This window comes from Galeopterus variegatus, unplaced genomic scaffold (genome assembly GCF_000696425.1).
Source record: "Galeopterus variegatus unplaced genomic scaffold, G_variegatus-3.0.2 Scaffold0, whole genome shotgun sequence".
Classification (NCBI taxonomy): domain Eukaryota; kingdom Metazoa; phylum Chordata; class Mammalia; order Dermoptera; family Cynocephalidae; genus Galeopterus; species Galeopterus variegatus.
Genome location: NW_007726111.1, coordinates 2723245 through 2747635, shown reverse-complemented (window position 1 = coordinate 2747635; position 24391 = coordinate 2723245). Strand labels below are relative to the sequence as shown.

Below are 24391 nucleotides of genomic sequence, written 5' to 3'. Positions count from 1 at the left end.
AAACACTGGTCAGCTCAACCACCACGCCCGGAAGTCCAAGTGCGGTGGAAAGACCCCTTAACAGGCCAGTGGAGGGGCCCTGACCCGTAGTTAACTATGGGTCGAGGGTTTGGTTGTGTCTTCCCCCTCAGTGAGTCAACCCCTATATGGGTCCCAGCCAAAAATCTTAAGTTCTTGCCAGACACCCAGAGTACTGAGGACCCTGAGGAGTTTGTTGTTTGTATGTTTCAGACTGCATTATGAACCCTTTGTGGATGCTCCAAGTGGCCGCCCTCCTCGGGTCAACAAGGACAAGGGCCTCTGCTACCAGGGAAGGTCCCCAGAAGCCAGCCAACCAAACCAGGGAGGTCATACAAGCCGCTTGGAGGTGTCTGTATCACATTTTTAAAAAATTGCTAACATCACTTATTGAAGTTGTTTTACAAAATCGAAGTGGACTAGACCTGTTGTTCTTACAGCAAGGAGGATTATGTGCCACCCTCAAAGAAAAGTGCTGCTTCTATGCCGACCACTCTGGAGTGGTCAAATATTCCCTAGCTAAGCTTAGAGAAGGTCTAGAAAAGCGCAAAAAAAAAAAGAGCAAGAAGCCAATAGTAATTGGTTCCAAGGCTGGCTTTCAAGTTCCCCATGGCTCGCCACCCTGCTCTCCTCCCTGGCAGGCCCCCTAGCATCTTGGGGCCTTATGCCATTCACCAGGCTGTGTCCATTATAAGGCGCAACACCACTTCTCTCATAATGCTCACCCAGGTGGTAGAGGAGGTGGCCCATAATGAAAGCCTTGACAGCCGTTGGGTCAATATGGCCCTTTAAGAAATCAATGCCAATCTCTAAGGCTCCGCCCTGCCCCCGCTTGGCTGGATAGTCAATGATGGGGAAGATTTCCAGAGGGAAACAACCTAAGACAGACACAGCCACCAGAGGGAATGGAGGCGAGGCTGGGAAGGTTAGCCGCCTCCAGCTGCCTTATTAAAACAAAATGGGGGAGATGTCGGGCCTTAAAAACTAATGCCACCTTAAGTGACATTACAAGCAGCGCCATTATGGGCCCACAAGGGTGTATTAATGTGGCAGCCTAAGACGGCGCTGGGAGGAAGTATGGTGGGGGTGTCTGTGGGAACCTTGCCTAAGCCCTTATTGGCCAAATACGCGCTTCCACTCTCGAGGTTGCAATAGCTAGGCATTGAGACAGGATGCATGCTCCCTTGACCTTTAAGCTGATAAGATGATGTAAAAAACCTCCCCTCCCTATTTGCCTTTAAAAGCAAGTGTTTGTGTGATAATAAATGGAACTGCTCGACAGAACCCCCACTGCGTCTGAGTGTCCTTTAACTGGGCTGGTTTGGGGCCAGCGGTTGTGCTCACCTCTCTTCATGGTTCTCTTCCCCTGTCTCCTCCTAAAGGGGACAGGAGGGAAAGAGGAATCCAGGCCATTTGCTCGCCCACCGAAAGGAACGAGACTAGGGCTGTTTGGGTTGGCCACCGGCGGCGGACCCGACATATGCCATGTTTTATCCATTCATCTGTCAATGGACATTTAGGTTGTTTCCATGTCTAGGCTACCTTGAATAGCACTGCAGGGAACATGGATGTGCCCTTGAAGATACTGATTTCAATTCCTGTGGATAAATACCCAAAGTGGGACTGCTGGATTCTATGGTAGTTTTATTTTTTAATTCTTTGAGGAATCTCCATATTGCTTTTCATAGCAGCTGCACCATTTTCTCTTCCCATCAATAGTGAGTAAGGGTTCCACATCCTTCCCAATACTTGTTTTTGTTTTTTTGAAGTCTGTGATCCATTTTGAGTTGATTTCTTAAATGCTGTGTCAAATAAGGGTCCACTTCCATTCTTTTGCATGTGGATATGCAAGTTTCCCCAACACCACTTGTTGCAGGACTGTCTTTTCCCCATTGTGTATCCTTGGCACCCTTGTTGAAAATCAGTTACCCACATATCCATGGACTTATTTTTGGGCTCTCTATTCTGTTCCATTAATCTAAATGCCTATCTTTATGCTAGCACCATACTATTTTGATTACTGTAGCTTTGTAATATATTTTGATATCAGGAAGTATAATATCTCCAGCTTTCTTCTTCTTTTGTTCAAGATTTATTTGGCTATTCATAATTGTCTGTGCTTCTGTATGAATTTTAAAATTGTTTTTTCTATTTCTGCAAAATACATCGTTGGAATTTTGATGAAGATTGCATTTAGTATATGCTTGAAAATACACTTTGGGTACTATGAACATTTTAACAATATTAAATCTTACAGTTCATTAACATGGGATGTCTTTCAATTTGTGTCTTCTTTAATTTCAGCAATGTTTTATAATTTTCAGTATACAAGTTTTTAACTTCCTTAGTTTATTCCTATTTTTTTTTCTTTTTGGCACCATTGTAAATGGGATTGTTTTCCTAATTTCCCATTTAGATAGTTAATTGTTATTGTATAGAAACACAACTGATTTTCTGAAAGCTGATTGTGCATCCTGCAACTTAACTGAATTTGTTTATTAGTTCTAACAGGTTTTTAGAATCTTTAGGGTTTTCCATATATAAAATCATGTCATCTGCAAACATACACAATTTTCTTCTGCTACTGATTTCTAGTTTCATTCTATTCTGTTCAGTACATTTGCTAAAACTTATTTTGTGACCTAACACATGATCTGTTCTGGAGAACAATGCATATTCTGCTTCTGTTGGATGGAATGTTCTATATATGTCTGTTAGGTACATTTAGTCTGTAATGTTGTTTAAGGCCTCTATTTCCTTATTGATCTTCTGTCTGGATGTTCTATCCATTATTAAAAGTGGGATATTGAAATCTCCTCCTATTATTGTATTGCTATCTATTTTTCCCTTCAGTTCTGTCAGTGTTTTCTTTATATATTTAGGTGCTCTGATGTTGGGTGCATATATCTGCATAATTATTATATATTTCTAGCAGGTTGACTCTTATTATTATATAATGTCCTTCTTTGTCTCTTTTGACAGTTTTTGACCTAAAGTCCATAAGTACAGCTACTCCTGCTCTCTTTTGGTTACCATTTGCATGGAATAATTTTTTCTTTTTTAATTATACATATTTGTGTGGTACTGCGTGTTATTATTTCAGTACATGCATATATTGTGCAGTGATTCACTTAGGGAAGATAGCATATCTGTCACCTCAACATTTATCTTTTCTTTGTGGTGATTATGTTCAAGGTCCTCTTCATAACTATTTAGCAATATACAATACAATATTATTAGTTATACTCAGCCTAGAAGATCAGAAGTTATTCTTCCAATCTACCTGTAAAAATATCACTGGGTGGCTTAAATAATATAAATTTATTTGTCCTAGTTCTGGAGGCTGGAAATCAAGATTAAGGTACAGAGTTAGTTTCTTCTGAGACATCTCTACCTGGCTTGTGGGTGCACCTTCTCACTGTGTCCTCACATGACCTTCTCTCTGTGTACAAGCATACTTGGTGTCTCCTTGTGTCCCCAAATTTCCTCTTCTTAAAAGGACACTAGTCAGATTGAATTAGGGACCCCTAGCTAATAGCCTCATTTTAACTCAATCACCTCTTTAAAGATCCCAGCTCCAAATACAGTCACTCTGAGATACTGAGAATTAGAACTTCGACATATGGATTGGAGTGGGTGACATAATTCAGCCCACAACAGAATCATATGCTCATTTGTGTGGGAACAGCCTACTAGGTCCTCAAGAGTTAAAGAATAGATTGACATTGATATAATAACTAATTTTCCTGTTTCCATTCTTGCCCCTATAAAACTATCATCAACACAGCACCTATAATGACTTAAAATGTACATCAGATTGTGTCACTGCTCTAATGGCTTCTTGTGGTGGGCTTAATTGTGGTACCCCAAAGTTGCCCACATTTTAATTCCCGGAACCTGCGAGTATGTTACTTTACACTGTAACAGAGATGTTGCAGATGTGACTAAGAATCCTGAGATGTGGAGATTATCCTGGATTGCCCAGGTGGACCCAATGTAATCACAAGTGTCCTTATAAGAGGGAGGCAGGAGAGTCTGGGTCAGGGAGGGAGACAGAACAGAAGCAGAGTTTGGAGTGATGCAGCTACCAGTCAAAGAATAAATGCCGATGGCCTCTAAGTGCTGAAAGATGCAAGGAATGGATCGTCCCCTAGGGTCTCCGGAAGGAACCAGCTGATACCTTGATTTTAGCCCCATAAAATTCATTTGGCTCTTTTGACCTCCAGAGCTAGAAGAGAATAAATCTGTGTTGTTTTAAGTCACTAAGTTTGTGATAATTTTTTTACAACAGCAACAAAAAACTAATGCACTTCCCATCTCACACACTGTAAAAGCCAATGTCCTTAAGATGGCTGTGAGATCCTCCAGGACTGTCCCCTGTTGCCTCTCTGACTACATCTCCTGCAGCTCCCCCCTCCCTTGCTCACTCTGCTGTAGCCACACTTGCCTCCTTAGAGCTCTGCCTCAGGACCCTTGCACTTGCTGTTCCCTTGCTGCCTGAAATAGTCTTTCCCCAGTTATACATATGGCTCCCTCCCTCACTTCCCTCAGGATTTTATTCAATTGCCTTCTTCTCACTCAGGCCTTCCTTGGCTACTTTACCTAAAGTAGGAAACCCTTCCACTGTCCCCACCCACACACTGCCCATTTCCCTTCCTGCCTTTATTTTTCTCAATAGCACTTTTCACCTTTTAAACACCACACATTTTATCTCAATTATTAAGTTCTCCCACAAGAATGTGAAATCTATGAGGGCAAGAGTTTTAGTCTAGCTTGCTCATAGTTATATCCAGTGCTAGAATATACCTGGCCCAATAAACATTTGTTAAATAAATGAATAAATAATCCAGTGATTTTTAAAAAATTGATAATATGCCTCCAAGACATGCTATAGAATTAATCCTAAATGCATACAGAGTTTTGGAAGAGAAGAAGAAAAAAAGAAAAGAATCCCACCACATCTACAAGGTTAAATGAAAACTACTTCTATTTTTGTACATTTATGTTCTTTTATTTAATTTAAAAATTTGTGTGCTCCTTTAAAATCAAGATATATCTTAGGCACAAATTTAGATATTGAATGTAAAACTTGTTGCCATATTTGAGTAAGAAACCCTTCCCTTTTGAAGAAAAGCATCCAAAGGTGAACAGGATTCCTGGTGGTTAGTTTGCATGATATCAAAATAAAAGAAAAAAAAAAGATGTATCTAAATTTGTATCTATTAAAAATGATATAAGTAATGGCTTGTACTTATATACCTCTGTCATAAAATAACAAAATATACTTAAAATTATAAATAAGATGCTAAAACATCTCTTTCAAATTATCAGAGCAAGATTAATCAGATTTTAGAGATAAATGTATTTTATTATATTAATATAGTTGAATTTTGTGTTAAACTTGTTTTGTTACATTTCAGAGCATTTGAAGAACATTTGAGTTCTTCAAAACATGGAAATGTTAGGTTACTTAAATGAGATTACCCCTTACTCCAGTAATGTTTTATAATTATAAATCTGCCCTATTCTGTCCTATCATAGAACTCATGCTTCCAACTTTTGTTAGATATTCTCAATTTGTTTGTTTTCAAATATTAAGAACTATCATTGAATCTGTGCTCTTGGCTGCATGCCTAAAGCTCGGAGTTAAAAAAGACATAGGCCCAGTCTTGTAGGATCTTGTAATCCAGAGAGGACAGAGGATAGATCCCATGGATAGAGTACAGAGTGAGGGACACTCAGGGCTCTGTATAAAGTGCTGTGGGATCAGAGGCTAAGCATCTAGACAAGCCTGAAGGGGCAGGAAGGTGTCATGAATATCCTCCAGGCGATGAGGATTGCCCTGAATTGTGAACAATGAGTAGGAGTTACTGAATAAGGTAAGTGAAATACTTTATGCCTCAGATTAATGTGTCTGTATCTTCCATTACTTTCAAGTCTGATGATTTATTTGAAATAAGTATTCATAGAATCAAATTATCACTCGAAAGTATTCCCAGTCTATTCACAGCTCAGTCTATTCATCCACTTCTTCAAAAGGAATGAGTCTTCTATATCATTAAAATCTCCAGGTGTTAAAAAACAAACACAGCAACTTACACTTTCCATTAAACCATATAATATTATAGCATATGCAGTATTTTAAAAGTTCAGTATTAAGAAGATTTGTAATTAATGTGAAGTTGTATGTGTGTACTCACATGTTTTCATTTCTTTGATTATCTTCAAATACATACAGGCTAAAAAGCACTTAAGAGTGTTTGAATGTGTTCCAAAATTTTTCATCAAAACTGTACCCCATTATTCACAATATTTTGTCTTCCAAACCATGTGAACATAATAATTTATATTTTCTCTCTTTTTAATGTCTCAGAGACATATAAAACAGAGCTAGTGATGCACCACACCTCTGTAAATGGTGAAAATTCTAATCAAAAGCAAAGCAAATTTGCATTTTATCCTGCAGTCTTCTTGTGGATAAAAGTAATAATTTCTGTTGCAATTTTTGAAACATAAGAAATAGCTTATAATTTTTCATTACTGTTTTTATTGATCCCTAGCATTTTAGGAAAGCAGGCTGAAAATCATTGTTCTCTTATAAATTTGGAGAGTACGTCAGAAAATTGAAATAAGCTGATGGCAGGATTGTTAGAAAAAATAGTTAGTTTTGATCAAAGGTGATATTCTCTACACTGTCAGCAGAGGTTCAGTTACATGCGTGAGCTTTCAAATTAGTTAGTTCCCTCTACAATTCTTGCATTAAAACAATGAAACAAATCTATTCCAACCACGAAACACTGATGTTCACAACCTTCACTGCTTATTGAAATAGCATTTATACCAATAAAAGGATTTGTCTTAAATCTTGTCTTGAAATAGTTCTCAAATGAGAGCGCAACTTTGCTGTTGTAAATTGCCTTCTTGATAAATCTACAAAATATTATCTATAGAGAATTTTTGTGAATATTTAGGAAATTTGAGCATTACTATAATCTTTAATAATTAATTGATATTGTTATCCTAGAAAAGCTTAAATTGTTCCTATTTTTCCATTCTCTTATTTTTCTCTTCCTATAACATTTTCTTATTTAGAATCTATGCATAAGAATCAAAGAGGACCAAAAGGTCCAAATTATTTTATTAATTTTTTAGTCACAGGTACTTGTGAATCTCATTAAAATATTATATTTAACAGTTCTCTAATTCAACCATTGGTTTATAATCCTCAGTGCATATGTCTTTATAATTGGCATGTTAGTATTTTTAACCAAGAATTCTCCCCCATTGCTGCCCCTACTCTCTCTTTAAAAACAACCTAGATTGATGTTACAATTAAAATATTCTAAAACTGCACTCACTTTTTTGTCTTTATTGTATTTGGCAAATATCTCCTGGGCTCTCTCCTCTCCTCCGTCCGTGAACAACATGATAATCTTATTGCAGTTGGCTCTGGAAACATTATACTGTCAAAACAAAACAAAACAAAATGTATATCATCCATAATAAAATATAAGGAATGTAAAGCAATATGGGAACAGGATGAGCAGGTTGCAAGTAATGAGTAAAATATCTGCTCACTAAATATATTCTAAGATCAAGCCAAGCCCATCCCTTACCCTGGGCCTCCCCCTCCCGCCCCGATGGCCAAAGGACTCATGATCTCACTTCCTTCAGGTGTTTGATCAAACGTCACCTTATCAGTGAAGCCTTTTTTGATAGCTATGTTTTAAATTGCAATGCCCCCCAGACTGCATTTTTCTTCTTCGCATCTTACAGTCTTTTATATATAATATATGTTTTATTTATTTGTATATTGTGGGCTTCTCCCAATAGAATATAAGCTCCATTAGTGCAGGAAGTTTTGTCTTTTTTGTTCAGTGTTGTTTCCCTGCCTAGAAAGTGCCTAGCACATAATTATCTCTCAAAGATTGATTAATAAATCGGTATTAATAAATGGTTAAGTCAATTTTATGCTTCTATAATTTTACAGCAAAAACAAAATATTAATTTAAAATGTGCGTACACTTTCACATATATTTCCAATTTATTTTCAAATATTTCTTCCTTTCTTCCCTCCTTATTCATCCTACTTTATCCTACTTTATTCATTCCACATTTCCAAAATGACAAACCTGATCCCCTAACGCACATGCCCTTTCATTCCTATTCCCCAAATGGTCTCCTATCCTCTCTCAACCTGATGCACATATTCTAATCCTGAAGGAATCAATTCCAGGAGTAAATCCTTTTAAACCTGAAGGTCTCCAAAAGAGTTAGACATAGGAGAACAATGGATTATTACCAAAACGCATTAACATGAACAATTAATTTAGAAAGCTGGACTTCTTTGAGGTCTAAAATTATAATTCTAGCTTTTCTACTGTTGTGAAATGTGTCTGCTTAAATGCCGAGAATATAAGATCACACTAATTTATGAATGTTCGGCTTCTTTTAAAATGTCAACCCTCTAGCCCAATACTGCCCAAAAGAAATATAATGTGAGCCTAATATGTAATTTAAAAATTTCTAATAGCCACCTTAAGGAGAGTAATAAAAAGTACCCCAAATTAATTCTAATAATATATTTTATATAACCTAGACATCCAAAACATTATCAATTCAAGAGGAAATCAACATAAAAATTGAGATACTATACATTTTTTTCTTTCATAATGTTTTAAAATTCAGTGCACATTTTGTACTTACACCATATTTCAGTTCAGATCAGCCACATTTCAAGTGCTCAAAAGCCACATGTGATTGTGGCCTTTAAATAACTAATATTTTTTAAATTGTTAATTCTTCTTTAGTGTTCAAGCTCATTGAAGGTCTATATTTCAACTTATTTTTAAAGGGAGATAAACTCAATTTTCTGGTGTAAAAATTAATGGACAACATTTTGCTTTATTGATGAAAAGATCCTGTTTCATATAATCTCACCCCATTGACTAGGCTATTAGAACGGTGGCAGTGAAAGCTTTTAATCAAGCACTACCAAAACACAAGTATTGACTAATACGATTTGTCACATTTAAGCGTGGTTTGAATGATAACCTATCTGAAAATCTGACTATGCAAAAAGTAACATATTTTATCATCAAAATACTTTTGTGAAAGTTGCCTGAAATCCCTTAACTAAAATTAATTGCTCTGATGGTTTGTCTTTTTTATCTGCATGTGTAAAATGGGCAAAATAACATGTATAAAAGACTGTCTGTTAGAGTGATAAAGTAATAGTTTTACCAAAGGACATAATTTTATTTTTTGAGGTATTGAAGGTATTATTATTACTGAATGCAAATATCGATGTAAGTTTACACACTAGATCTTGCTAATCATTTGTATGTTTGTGTAAATAAAGTTATAATAACATTTCCCAGGGAAGATACAAGGACACTTCAAAAAGTTTGTGGAAAAATAGAATTAAAAGGTAACACACACACACACACACAAAGATAACACAAATCTTTCCATGAACTTTTTGAAGACCCCTCCTTAGGACACACACAAAGGGGAAATATAGGAAAAATAAAGATATGTCTTGCTTTCAACATGATTTTTCCTAGAAGTAGTCTTCTGAGGACTTGTAGTGGAGAAAAGTATATCATAGCAAATTTTCTGTGCATTTGCAATTCTTTAAATAATCATACAGTCAAAACAAACATAACTGGCTTTTAATAAATTAAGCAAAAAAAGAACTTATTTCAAAAAATTTACAATTAGTAGAGTTGGTACTTTATATTAACATGGCATTTCATAAAATATTTTGTCTACTGTATCCCTGTGTGGACAGTACACAGTGCATCATCTACTCCACATGCACTCAAAAAGTTTTTTGAAAAATGCCTCTCAATATATTTGGTAATATTTTATGAAATGCTACCTGAAGAGTAATTCAAATATGAATTTAAGGTTTACTATGGGACTAAATGATATGTCTAATTCTATTTGCTACTTGCTTCAGTGATCTTAAAGGTAAATTTTGTAAGGACAAGCAAAAAACAGAGACTGGCACCATGTGATAATAAGACTAGAAGTGTCTGAAAGAAATAGCAAAATATGTTTCAACTTTGAATAACGCAAGAAGCTATGACATTTGGGAAAATTATTTAAAATGAAGAATTTCAAAACATATGGGATGTGTGGAAAGCAGAACATATGAGACTTACTTAGGGAATAACTGAGAACACATTAAAAATCATTTACAACTGTGGTAAAGGCAGTAGGGAGGCAGATAGGAGGTAAGTCATATTTTATCAGCAATTAGTAATGAATGTGGGAGTTAATGTGGCCTCTCTAGAGAGACTGTCTCTGAAATAGTACGTTAGGCTTGAGACCCTGATCATTTCACAATTGAAACCTGAACAGGAGGGAATGAAGTAAGGCAAATTAACAATACTAAGAAGGATAATTAAAATGCCAAGATCTGGAAAACTTGATTAGTGACTCAAGAAAAAGAATTTTTATTAAAAAAAAAATAAAAATAAAAACCTTACATTCCTTTCCTAGAAGATGCATATAGTATCTCAATCTAATATTGTCAATTACATGAGTTTCAAAGTTTTGACCTTTCACTTTTTATTAATGAACATACAACATTTAACAAACATATTCACGTCACCAAAGATATTTTGCCCTGAAAATGGCAATGCTGAATGTCTTTTTCTGTCTCCTTACTTGCTTATCGAATGGTGTCTGTTAAATAACTCGATCTCAAACTCAACACATCTGAAACTATTCCTGCCCCACATTCCCTCTGTCCAGGTTCCCCTGCCACCACACACCTAGTAGTGCAGTTCAGAGACCTTGGAGTCACCTCATCCCCTCCCATTCTCAGCAGCCCCTCCTATGCCATCCAGTCAGTGACCATGTCACTCTCTTTACTATCTCTTTACTTCTGTTCCCACACCCAGATCTCTATAACAGCTTCCTAACTTAGAACACTCTGAGCATGTCATTCTCACCACTTCATTAACTGATACCTCATGGCCTTTCCATTTCCATTGCTGCTCCTATATTGCTTATGTCCCAGCTCTGCCAAACCATCTGCAATTTTTTAAATGTGTCATGTTGTCTCATACTACTATGCCTTGTCCATAGTGTTCTTTTTATCTGAAATAATTCTTCCTCTCTCACCTACCTGTTTAGATTCTACCTATTCTTCAAAATCCCATTTTCAAGGAAATTCCATACTGCCCTTACTTCTTTGGGTAAGTGGAGCCTCTCCTCCAGATGTATGAATGCCTGGCAAGGGCACTTTCACATTGTTCTATGGATGATGATTTAGCATGTGCTATGGGTCAAATATGTCCCCCAAAAGTTCATTTATTGGAAAATTCTTCTCCACTGTAACAGGGTTAAGAGGGTGGGAAATCCGATTATGGTAATTGAAAGGTGCTGCTGTTAAGAGGTGATTAGATTGTGAGGACTGTACACTAATGAATGAATTCCATTCACAGAGTAATGGGTGTGGTTCTGATGGCTTTATAAGGAGAGTGAGTGAACAGGTTAGCTCTCTCTTGCTCAGCCCATTCTTGCCATGTGATACACTGGTCACCATGGGACCCTACAGAGTTCCCAACCAGAAGTAGGCCCTCACCATGTGTTCCCTGGACTTTGGACTTCCCAGTCTTTAAAACTGTAAAAAATAAATTTTGTTTCTATATAAACTACCCAGTTTCAGGTATTCTGTTATAAGCAACAGAAACAAACTAATACAGCATGTTATGCTGGACCTTCCTGAGAACAGGTAGTCTTGTTTACTTCTGTTATTCCAGCACTACTACTATGATAGGAAATTGTGACACACTCCATAAATATTGGCAGAATGAACAAATGAATGAATGAATCAATCAGACATCTCAGAAACTGTTTAGAATATTCACTCAGGGAACAACAAAGTCAGGTTTACAGAAAAGACCAAATGAAAGGCTTTATTTTTTCAGTGACTTAGCTAATATGATAGGAATTATGAACTGATTCTGTAACCGACATTGGCTAATCATTAATTATAATAATAATGAGCATGACTCCATCATCAAACAGCAACCTACACTTGCATGTGGTGTGCTGCATGCCAGGTCCTATGGCCAAACCTATTTGCAACCCTCTGATGTATGTGCCATGCTGACCCCCATTGTACAAGTGAGGAAACCAAGGTACAGACAGATTAGGGCCACACTCTCAACCACTGTAATAATGCCGCCTCATGAGAGATACAAAATTGAAAAATGGCTCTAGCTTTCAAGTAGTTCAAAATGAAAGAAGAGGACAGAGCCATTTGAAAATATTAGTCCACAGTGTGAAATACGTGCTGTAACATGGGGCAGTAGCATGCCAAAGTCCTTACTATACACATTGATGCATGATTTAGGGGAATCTTCATTGAGAAGGAATCCTGCTCTGGGACTTGTCTTCCTATTCACAACTTAAAGACCAAAACTAGATGTTTAAAACTGAATATTTCCAGCAAGCATTTGATGAGTGAAAGTGCAGGTTTCCAGAAAAATATTGTAGCAACTGAGATAAGAAAAACAAAAGATATTTACATAGGCCAACTAAGTTTCAAGTACTTATTCAAAATTAAATTAAATCATTAGCTTATAAGTAATTTTTTAAACAGTTTGAAAAATATGAGGAAAGAAAAGATCTAAAAGAAAAAAATCTACATTTTTGTATACCTTTTGAATTTGGATTGAAAAATAAAAACAGTTCAAAGATTTCTATTGCCTGGATACATCTACTTTCTAAATATATTAAAAATAGCACTGTTATCTAACCCCAGACAGTAGTAACTATCAGGATACTGAAATTCAGATGCTAAAATTGAATAATTTTTAAAAAGTCATAGTATTCATACTTACATTAAGCAGCTGTTCAAAGGCAAAACTAAAGCCCTTCTTATAATCTGTGATTCCTTTTGCTGTGATATTATTCACTGCATCTTTCAACACTTTCTTATTTCTTACATTTGCTTGGACAAGGTGCTGAAAACAGCTTACATCCTGAGCATTGCTGTTAAACTGCAAAAGATAAAAAAGTAAGTTTATAAATGAATATTAAAATCAACCATACAACTTTCATTGAACTTGTGTTTTATACTTCTCAACCCCATTGCATTCCATTCTCTTTCAAAAGGAAAAAGTGAGTAGATCAGGAAGAAACACACACTAAAGACCAAATGATAATTTTCATCTAAGCCATCAACTCCTACTGTAAACCTTGAGCCTATCGCCTGAAGCTTGCTTTTCCTGTTGATAAATTTGGGATTTGAGTTACGTGAGGTCCTTTCTGATTCTCAAATTTGATGAGCATGTAAACCAAAATAAATAAATAAAAATCCCAAAACAATGAAATATATGAAATATATTCAAAATCCAGAAGTGCCATGAGATGCTTGCCCAGGATGAAGGGAGAAGTTGAACATTTTAATACCCTTTTATCAGGAAAGACTGGTTGGAGCAACTGTATGGAGAATAGATATTCAGTAATTTTGAAATTTGATGGTAGAGTCTTTCTATGGAGTCTAAAACAAGAAAGTGATCTGAAAGAATCAGGAACAATTGGTGGTCTTTTAGAAATAACCCTCTAGAGGTTATATATAGAATGAGGGGCGATCATGGAGGCAGGATGAAGGGTAAGCAGATCACCAGACAGTTATTGCTGTGGGCAATGAGGCCCTGGGCAAGAAAGAGCAGAGAACATAATCTCCAGTAAATCCTGCCCAAAACTGAAGGTTTAAGAATATTCAACAAAGTAATTTCACCAACTCTATAAAAATCACTCACATAGTTTATTGGATATTTCCCAAAAAATCCAGAACAAAGTACTGCAATAAGGTCCAGGACACTAAGATGAGTGGGATCATCATTTAACTACTTCTGCAATTTGTGTAAGTTCCTCATTGTTCTTGGGGCCTAGACTGTCACTCTGCAAGAGGAGAATAATAAAAAAAAACAGACTTTCAAGAAGGCAGGGGACTAGCTAGATAAAATATTCTCAGATCACAAAGATTCAAGGGATCTTCAAAAAGTTCATGGAAAAGATTTTTATTATCTCTTAAATCTATTTTTTCCATGAACTTTTTGAAACACCCTTGCATAATTAAATAATTTTAATGGGTGAGCCACAAGTGATTTCATATTCTTGTGAATATAATGTGTCATTCTTCTTTCGCTGAAGATCGCTGAGCCCAATTATAAGGTGCACTGCACAATTCATCAAGCCATTAAGCAAATACTTACTAGCCACTCGTTATATGCTAAGAATCAAGCAGGTGATAGTTTGTGCTTTCAGACATTAAGTAAATTATTCACACATACACACACACACAAGTACACAAACACACGCATACCAAATATATAAGCATACACTTACATGGTATTTACTATGTGCTGTACAAATACTAATTGTTTCCTCTTTGCAAATGCTCTAGAATATGAGCAGTATCATTTTCCCCATTTTATCCATGAGGAGACTTAAGCATGGAGAGGTTAAATAACTTATCCCTAGCCACATACCTCACAAGTGATAGAGAGTCAGGATTCAAACCAGCACTGTGGCACAGGCCTGTGATTTTAACTGTTCCTGCACCGCCTCTCAATATAGTACGATAAATTATGGTTAGTTCTGTAAAGCAATATATTACTATGTTGTAGGAGACAATATCAGGGCAGGGGTTTCTAATTTGTGACTGTGAGCAGTCGAGGAAAAATTCCCCTGGGAAATGGCACTTCCTGTGATTCCGGAGAAATGTTCCAGTGAGGAACATGGAGGAAGAACATTCCAGGCAAATAGAATAACACGTGCAAAGGCCCTGTGCCGCGTGCACGCATAGGGAAAAAGCTTTTTAATGAAATATAGAGGAGAGTTTAGTTTGGTCACATATGAGGACAAATGATGTATAATGAGGGGAAGGCAGGGGCTAGAGCATGTACAATCCAATGAAAATGCTGCAGAAGTGTGATTTTTATTCTCTGTCAAATGGCAAGTTGCTAGAGGATTTTAAGCCAAATGAAAAATAATTTAATCTAGAACTTTAATTGTATGGAAAATAGATATAAGGTGAGTAAAATTTAAGGAAAGAAGGATCATGAGGAGGCTATTGTAGTAACTTAGATGAAAATACATAGTAGCTTTGGTATTCATGGAGATGGTTAGAAAGGGAAGGATTCGAGATATATATTTGAGAGTCAATAGGACATGGTGGTGAATTTAGTATGTGTGTGAGTAACTGAGTGGTATCTTGAATAACAGCCAGGCTTCTGGCATGAGCATCTGGCTGGCTGGAGGACTGGAAGAATGGCCGGTTCAGGGATAACTGAGAAATGGGAAAGAGAAGCACACAGAGTTCAACTTTGGGTGAGATTCCAATATATGTGAAATATGCAAGCAAAGATGTCAAGAAATGATAACATTTAAAGCATGAGGCTCAAAGGAAGTCTTGGCTAAAGATTGAAAAAAAAAAAGAAGGCTTCAGCATAAAAATTTGGGTTAGAGCTATGTGAATAAAAGTGAAGCAGAGTAGGAATACCTGAGAAAACTGAGTGAGAGCTAGTTCTCAGGGAGACAAAAAGGACATCAGGAGATTGGACTGTCTTGGATGATGAAAGGAAAAAAAAGTGTCTCAAGAGGGAGACATTGCAGTGCATAGACAGAGAAGGTGAGGACTTAAAACTGCCCATCACAGTCATCCACATGATGCACGTGGTTTCTGTGGGGGCAGAACAGACAGAAGGCAGCAGCATGTGCCAAGGCCAACCTTCAAAGTGCCTTGGCTGGGAAGCAGAACAGAAAAACAGGGTGGCACCTGCAGGGTGGACCTGGGGTCAAGAAAAGTCTTCTTTAAAGTGAGGGGTCACTAGAGTATCAGAGGATTGACATTGAAAAGAGAAGGGAGAAAAGTGTGCAGGAAACAGAAAAGAAATGAAAAACCACATTTTGGGCAAGGTGGGGAAGGATGGGATCCAGATGGCATGTTGAGGAACAGCTCTTTGGAAAAATGCATATCAGCTTCATTATTGTAGGAAAGAACAGTGGAAGCTGAGTAGAAATGCAGGTGGTATGCAGATTCGGTGTTGACAAGATGATGAAGTCACTGTCTGTGGCTTTGTCTCCTTTAATGAACAACGAGGCAAGGTGATTAGGATAAGGTAAGGGAGGAGACGGAAAGTCTGGAGAGAAAGGAGATGAAACAGGAAGTAAACTGTCCCGCACACATAAATAATTTCAGCCCTTTCTCATTTTTATTTTGAACACTACTTTTAGGTACATCGTATGAATGAGAATAAAGTTCCAATACATTTATTTACTGTTTTCTTTACAGTCAAACGATGAGTCCCACTGCCTCTTTCACCACCCTTCCTTTGCAATCTTATTCTACATGTTCCATTTTGAAGACAAACGAATCTTGAGAATTCCCCCATATTAGTTTTTTAAAAAAAAATAAAAAGTTTGTCAATACGTTAATAGTAAAATGTCTGACCTTAGAAAATTATTAGAAACAGTTGCAGGAAATGTTCCTGATTTAGTTAAACCGTGAATCATCACAAAGGTACAAGTTATGCAGAAATTGAGCCCTGAATAATGTATTGTCCTAAGTCTTTCAATTGACCTTGACCTGCTTTTAACACAGAAAAGTGAAGCATTTGCATTAAGTCAGTTTAACATAAACCTATTAAATGTAAATTCAATTCATTAAATACAAATTCAGTGGTGTATAACAGAAATAATTTTATTGTACTCATAATAAAACTCATAAATAATGCAGAGGAAGGAATAACTTATGAAGTATAACTCCCTATAGCAAATCTTATTCTCCTAGGAAAGTGATGAGAAATTTTTAAATTCTAAATTAGATAAGAATATGGCACAGACATCTTAGATAGACACATCTGCTTTTAGAATATCTATGTCTATCTATCTACTTACCTACCTACCTACCTACCTATGTACCTATTTAAAAAAAAAAAAGATTAATTTTCATGAACTAAAATGGCAGTATTTGGCAACATGTTTCCAGATATGAACTTAAAACCACATATTAAAAACCTTAGAGCACAAGTATAATAAGGTAACATTACAAAGCTTGGAAATTGTGTATGGTGAGTGAAAAGATAGATTTAAGGAGCCCTCCTTTTTTTATGTATTAAGAAAATATTTGTTTTCAAAGTGTATACTTAACACTGCAGAGTCAGAAATCTGAACTAAAATTCAGTGATTCAGTTTCTGATCCCATAAAATTCAACCAAGTAGGTCTCTGATTACAGCTGCTAAGACAAATCTCTGCTAACATGTTTTGGTAGGAAGGTGTGTGGGTTAACATGAGCATCTGCAGCAGAAATGACGGAGGACTTTACCTTTACTCCAGCATTTGGACAGTCTTTCCTTTTCCCCTTCCACATACCTTGTTCCTCTGCCTATGACTCTTTTCTTCCCTTCTTCACTCAGTTGTTCACTTAGTGCAACATCCTTTCCTCATGTAAGGCTTTCATGACCTTCCCTTACTAGACGAAATCACCCTATCATAAGCTCTCCTAAGTCTATGTCTCTTTTTTACAGAACACATCACAGTTATAATCTGACATTTCTCGTGTGATATCCTAACAGACTCTTCCATTGCATTATTAGCCCTCATGGCCAAAGAAAATGTCCATTCCGCCATTGCATCTTCATTACTTCACTTGTAATAGTTATGCTGTAGATATTTACTGAATGAATGATGAATTTTCCATTTGATTCCTTGGATGTGAAGTATAAGAAAATTAGAAGCCAGTGCAAAATGTGGATCAATCTAGCTACAGACTTGTAAGTAGATGATCTGTGTTTTAGCTCTGAAATATGTTGCTAAACTGGTACATTCATAAATATAAATATTCTGTCCAAATAGACACTGCTAAAATAGTCAAATTACAAATGTGTAAGCACATAGTGTAGAGCCTGGCACATAGCAGATATTAAACTGCAACTCTGCCATTTAAAAAATTGTTTTAGTTAAAAACATGTGTGCACTCAATACTGAGATCAGAACGGATTCCTAATTTGTGAGAAATATTCCGATTAACAATATCAACCGTAGTGACCTTTAAATGAAATTCACTAACAAGATGCTAAAAGTGTCCCTCAAACATTAATTTAGTATTTGAAACAGTTTCTAATCAAACTCTGATCAGTATACTTCAATGCTTCCAAAGAACCTTCCTATTAAATATAAGTCAATTACACACATCAAATTAAAAGACATATTTGGGCCCAAACAAAGTATTAATTTCTCAAATGAAATAAGTCAAACTCTTGGTTTTGTAATGGCAGTGTCCATTTTTGTCTGATGTCCTCTGCTGAATAAGAAATCATTCCCAAAATCTCTCTGAAGAGGACTTTGCTGGTCATGGCACTGTCCTGGGATAGCGACAACGAAACGTTGCCACTACTTCAATACCCATCACAAGTTAAAGCAGCACGAAGTTCCTGAAAAGTACCCTTTGCCCATGAATGGCCACTGTAAGACACCTTCATGGAACACCAAGTGTCCCTTTGAAAGGGTTAGTGGGTTCAAGGAGTTTTGCACATTAAGAACTGAGGACAAAAGAAATCCCTAAGGTGATATCTTCCACTTGGAACTGCAGGGAAAGAGAGGCAGCCCATTTACTCTCTGCCCACTCGGTCCGGTCGACTTTTAATTTCCACCTCCCACCTCACAAAGACTGTTCTTTTTGTATATGGATTCTAAACTGTTGTAAAGGCAGACTTACAGTAAGGTACTTTGTACGTTGTTTAGTCATCAAACATTTGTAAAGGGCAAAAATGGGACATAATTTATAATTCCTCGGCTTTTGAAAATTGTTCAATATCTAAATTATTTCTTAGATGTCTTAATGTTTTGTTTCCTCTCTTTTTTGCATGCAAAAGAAATACGGTGCAAAATTGTGGACTTAAGCTGTGAAGATGATAAGCAAAGAGGGATAAATACCACATGTACTCACTCATAAGTGAGAGCTAAGACAAAAGGAAGGAAACAAAAGACCACAGTGGTGCATTGGACTTGCAGAGGGAGAGAACATACCTTGGGAACAAAGTGGAATGGGGGGGAAGGGGAAGGGGGACACGGGGTACAATTGCAACTTGTAGTAATGGGCATGCTGCCAGTATGGATCTGGCCTTCGCATCTTGGGCATGAGGGGGGACAATCAGCTTTGTATCTCATGAATATTCATAACCAATAAAAACATAAAGCAATATAAATATTTATCTCACTTTACATCATAGTAAGAAAATATAATAGGCTATCATATTGTGTATGCAATATATCTATTATGTGAATTATATTAATGACAGCATGCAAAATTGGAAAAGAGATGGGCATGTAATATAGCAAAAAGTAAGGTTATATCATGAACAAATAAATTTGAAAATATAGAGGAAAAAAACATCCAGACCTGCCTGCTTTTAGAACATGGGTATTTTTTTAAAGTAAAAAAAATTAGTGAACTTCTTTACATAAGTTAATTCTAGTAAATAACTTATATAAAACTCATATAATAATTAATAATCTAAATAAAAAAAAAACTTAAAATTTTGCATATTAGGCAGTAAATCACAAATTGCAGTATCAGATGCTACCCACATTTTGGCCACCAGGTGGCGATGCAGGAAAATAAAAGTGAACAGAGGCTGTGACCTTCAAAATCTTGGTTATGCTTGTTTTTTTGCATATATTCTTATTAAAAATACTTTTTATATTTTTAATTTTCCCATTTTTTATAGAAAATTTGGAAACTAGAAAATATTATATAAAAACAAAAGTATTATTTTAAAACTCAGAAAAATAGCTGATAACATTTATCCATACAGATATGGATACACTTGGATTCCCAGTTAAGAAAGACTTCTGGGTTTTTTAAGAAATTCTGTGCCAATTTAAAGTATATGTGTGCCAGTCTCACTGCACCTCTCATCAACACTTAACATTTTTTATTTGCTACATTTTAAGTAAAAAGCATACTTCAATATTTTAATTACTTGAATTGCCTTGATTGGTAGTGAAGTAAAACTTTTTCTCATATATTAATTCTATACAGTTCTATGAATTGTAAGTCCTCTTTTTCTACTTCATCACTTACCTTTTTTTAAATATTTGAATTTGATTATACCAATGATTCTTTTGTCCTAGTATCCAGTTTATTATCTGTTAATATTTTTGTCAAATAATGATAAAAAGCTACCAAAACTTCCATATTATTTTTCAATAAAGATTATCAACCTTACTTATAAACCAGTTGACTGTCTCTAGTACAAGCACAAAATAAGTTTTCCAGTACAAAATTGTCAAAATTTGATGTCAAAAGTTTAAAAGACAACAAAACTAGAGAGTCATCATCCATCCTCATATAAAAACCAGGTGCAATTGCACTCTTGTAAGATATGAAACCAGCTTCAAAATCAATTACAAACAATGTGGTTGGGAAGGAAGCAAGAAACACAACTGGTAGAATTCCCACACAAATATGTACAAATAAATGTTCAAATAAAACACTTCATCAATGGAAAAAAAAAAAATGTTGCTATGAACGTTGGTGTACAGGCCAGCATACCCTTTTAAGCCTGTTTCATAGTTTAAAACTGATCTTTCATTAAACCATAAAACTCTTCTTTTAAAATTGGCTTCATGGTAAATAGGGCAAAAAGTCACAAAGCCCTTCTCTTTCATATACATAGAGAACAACATGTGCTGACAATTTATTCATAGTTTTGTTCAACTATAATGTGTCTGTTCACATCACTTACCTTTTAATTTGAACATATGACCCTACTCCTTTATGATTTCTTAAAATAATTTTGTGCTTAAAAAATCACCCATCTATCAATCTGGTAAATATTAACATATAGCCTCTACTAATGTTTCATGGGTTTTTTTTATTTTACATTTTGGTGTTTAGTTATGGTGGAATTTATTTTCCTCAATACCACGAGGTAAGAAATTAAGCTATTTTCTTTTTCAAGTATTCAATTTTCCCCTTTGTTGAATAATTACTGGTTCATGATCCATTCTTTATAAATTATGATTTTAGATATATTTCTATAATTTTTTATTCCTTTGTTTCATGAACTTTTTAATATTAATAATAAAAGTATTAGCTAAAACATATTGAGAATCATACGTGTGCCAGACTGAACACTTCACTACATTATGTTACTTAACATTCCACAAGGTATGTTTTAGCTTTTAAATGGTTCCTATTATATAGTTGAGAAAATGAGGCTTCTAACGTTCAACAAAGTGCCCAGAGTCACACAGCAACCAAAAGTCAGAGCTCAACTTCAAATCCAAACTTCCTGACATGTTTTCTCTAAGGTGTTTCATCACTTTGAACTTACATGCATGTTAATACCAGAAGAGTAAGCGGCCACACCCTGCCATGTTACTTTTTTCATAATGGTCTTCCTACTGAACTTTAGAAAATTTTTTCTTGTCATATTAAAATTGCATTTATTAATAAGTTAGAAAAACTGACATCTCCACATCAGTCTGCTTTTCATTCCAGGAAGAATTGTTCATTAATTCCACATTTCAACTCTTCTAAATATATCTCATACATTCATATATTCTTTTCTCAATTTTTAATACAGGTCCTAAATATATTATTAAAACTACTGCTGGTTAATTCATGATTTTTGCTAATGCTGTGAATGTGATTTTAATTTCCATTACTAATCCCTGTCCAGGAAAAACCAGAAGGTATGTCACCTTCCCACAGTTACAGATGCCGAGAATATGTTCACTCATAGCACTGTTATAATTAATCACTCCTGACCTCCAATTGATGGTGCTGTTTTCAACAGTGGCCGCTGGTTTCTGCTTTACTTGATCCATTACATAAGAACAGAAACACATTGATAAAGAATTTTCCGCTCTTTAATTCAATTTAAGAAAACCAGGTCTAGCCCAGGCCCTGCCTCTAATATGCATCAGGACCACAGTGGATTCAGTTATATCCTCTGAGATTTAGGTTTCTCTTTTCTGAAATAAAGGGCTTTACTTGATTAAGTAGAAAGCCCCTCAAGTTCTAAAATCGTACAATTTAGATCTGATAGTTTAACAATAAGAAAAAATTAGATAAATAAGGAATAATAAATTCTGTATATTTCAAAAGAAAATGGCACCAATAGAGAAAACAGAATACAATTCTCTGTATTATAATTATAAAGATAAAATTTGTGTTTGCCTATAAATATAAATCATCATACATTAAAAGTTTTAAGAAATATTTTCATTTTTAAACAAATGTTCCAATTAACGTGAATCAGGACATCTCCAATATTGCCTGTTCACTTTTGCTGAAGTAAGTCCCAAGTATCACTTTTAATATAATCTACTTATAATTTGAAATAGGAAAATTTTAAATTCTGTAATTATATGCATTTAGAAGAATTTTAAGCAATTGAGAGTGTGCTATTCCTTTCTTTCAAAAAGTAATTTGTATTTGGCTTCCTCACTAACTCAACCTGACATTTATATTTTCTCAACTATCTTTTAATCAACTACTATGCAATCCCGAATCCATAACACTTGTCCAACTGGAAAGATGGGCCAAATTCTTTCTTACTCCATCATTCTCGAGATGCAACAATCATATCAGATCATTTCTATTATGAGTATTTTTTCATAGCCCTCTGGAAATTTAAATGCCACCTCCCAAAGATAAAACCTTAGTGAAATGGCCAAATGATCACCTCCTCTTTAACCGATTCCTCTTTACCAACATTGTGATGGTAAATGCATGCAATATTTTCATGAGGACACCTGAAGCTGATTACTTGCAAAATATTCCCTAGTTGAAAAAACAGCATTTAAAGCACAGTGATGGCTCAGTTTGCTTAAAGATCACAAAGAGAAGGATATCCACATCTAACGTGTTTGCAGAGTAGAGATACTGCAATACTGATAATATGAATGAGGATAATTGGTCATATAAGAACTCAAAGTTAACTTATCAAAAATTTAAATTTCTTATAAAATCCTGACACATATGTAGTACTTTTTTTTTTTTTAGCAGGGTTATAAACAACAAAAAGTAGAATCAAATTGAAGAATGACCACTATGTGCTTTGAACTATTCTATACACAGTAACATTTGTGCAAAACAGACAGTTCTCAGCATTTAAAGAAGCATTAATCTTGGGGAGAAGGGGATACAGGGTTATAGAAAATAAAGAATGAATGTATATAAAATAGGTAAAGAGAAGTGCTATAAAGAAAAATGATAGAGAATAACTAAAGTGACAGAATGACAAATTGAAATGCTCTCTATTAATGTAGCATTTGAGCAAAGACCTGAGCAAAGTCAGTGAGATAAGCAGGCAGCTCTCTAGAAGCATCAAGATCATGCTAAGAGTAAACAGAAGTGATTTCTAATCTGCACAAATCTATAAGACATGCACCAAACAAAAAGGATAGACCTGCTTTTTAAGCAAGGTTATTAACATCACCAATGAGTTCTTTGGCACCTGGGATCAACAAAAACAGTTGACCAAAGTTATCGACTAGGCCTGAAGGAATTATATTCAATCTAACTCAGTTATACTGAGATCGAATATGAACATTTTAAAAACTGAGAGCATGATTATGGTATAAATTAATCAAAAATATGAGTAAGGAAGATACCTATTAATAGAGCATAGGGTTAAGCAGGACAGAATTCACAAAGAGTGAAAAAATATTTTAAAATATATTTTTAAAAGTGCAAGAAGCATAAATCAGTGAACAAAACATTAGGAAGGTGAATTAATTGTTGGAAAAGGTAAATGCCCAAAATTTGTATCTGAAGCTTATAAGAAAACTTATGCAAATTATCACTTTATGACAAAGACTCTTCTATTTTAACAAACAAAAGATTTTCATGTCTAAGCACATATTTTTTAAGCTACACTACATGCAGCAAAATTCTCAAAATGCTTTCTTAGTTCCTTTAAAATTTGCTAAAATAGTATCAATTTATATATTGCTATTGAATGTTGTCTACTAAATAATTAAGAGCAAATAATTATAATTTAATTTAATCTACATAATTCTGAACAATTCTGCTATGTCTATAGCTCAGCCCAGCCCAAGTCACTCTCTTTACCTATACTCAAAATTAAATGAATAAATATAATTTGAAAAATTTTGCCCAATAAGTACTGACACAACACACATGGAGTCTCTTCCTAATCCTTCAACCCGTAGCAAATAAGTCAATAACTTCTATAATTTTAAAGACAATAGTTCAGGATAAAAGTATTCCTTTTGCATCACCTTGACTATTACTTTGCTATTTCTAAAACTGCTTATACAACTAATTTCTAAGTACCAACAACTTACTGTACCATGTAATTAATG

General features: G+C 35.2%; 1 protein-coding gene across 1 annotated transcript in view; it reads right to left on the bottom strand.

Annotated features, from left to right (window-relative positions):
* The window catches only part of CACNA2D1 (calcium channel, voltage-dependent, alpha 2/delta subunit 1), a 480749-nt gene that overhangs the window by 86919 nt on the left and 369439 nt on the right, over positions 1-24391 (bottom strand). Inside the window, exons 11-12 of the mRNA XM_008568138.1 lie at positions 12882-13040; positions 7377-7481 (exon numbers count right to left, since the gene is read on the bottom strand). Of these exons, the coding sequence (XP_008566360.1) occupies positions 7377-7481; positions 12882-13040 (264 nt within the window). The remainder of the gene's footprint in view (positions 1-7376; positions 7482-12881; positions 13041-24391) is intronic.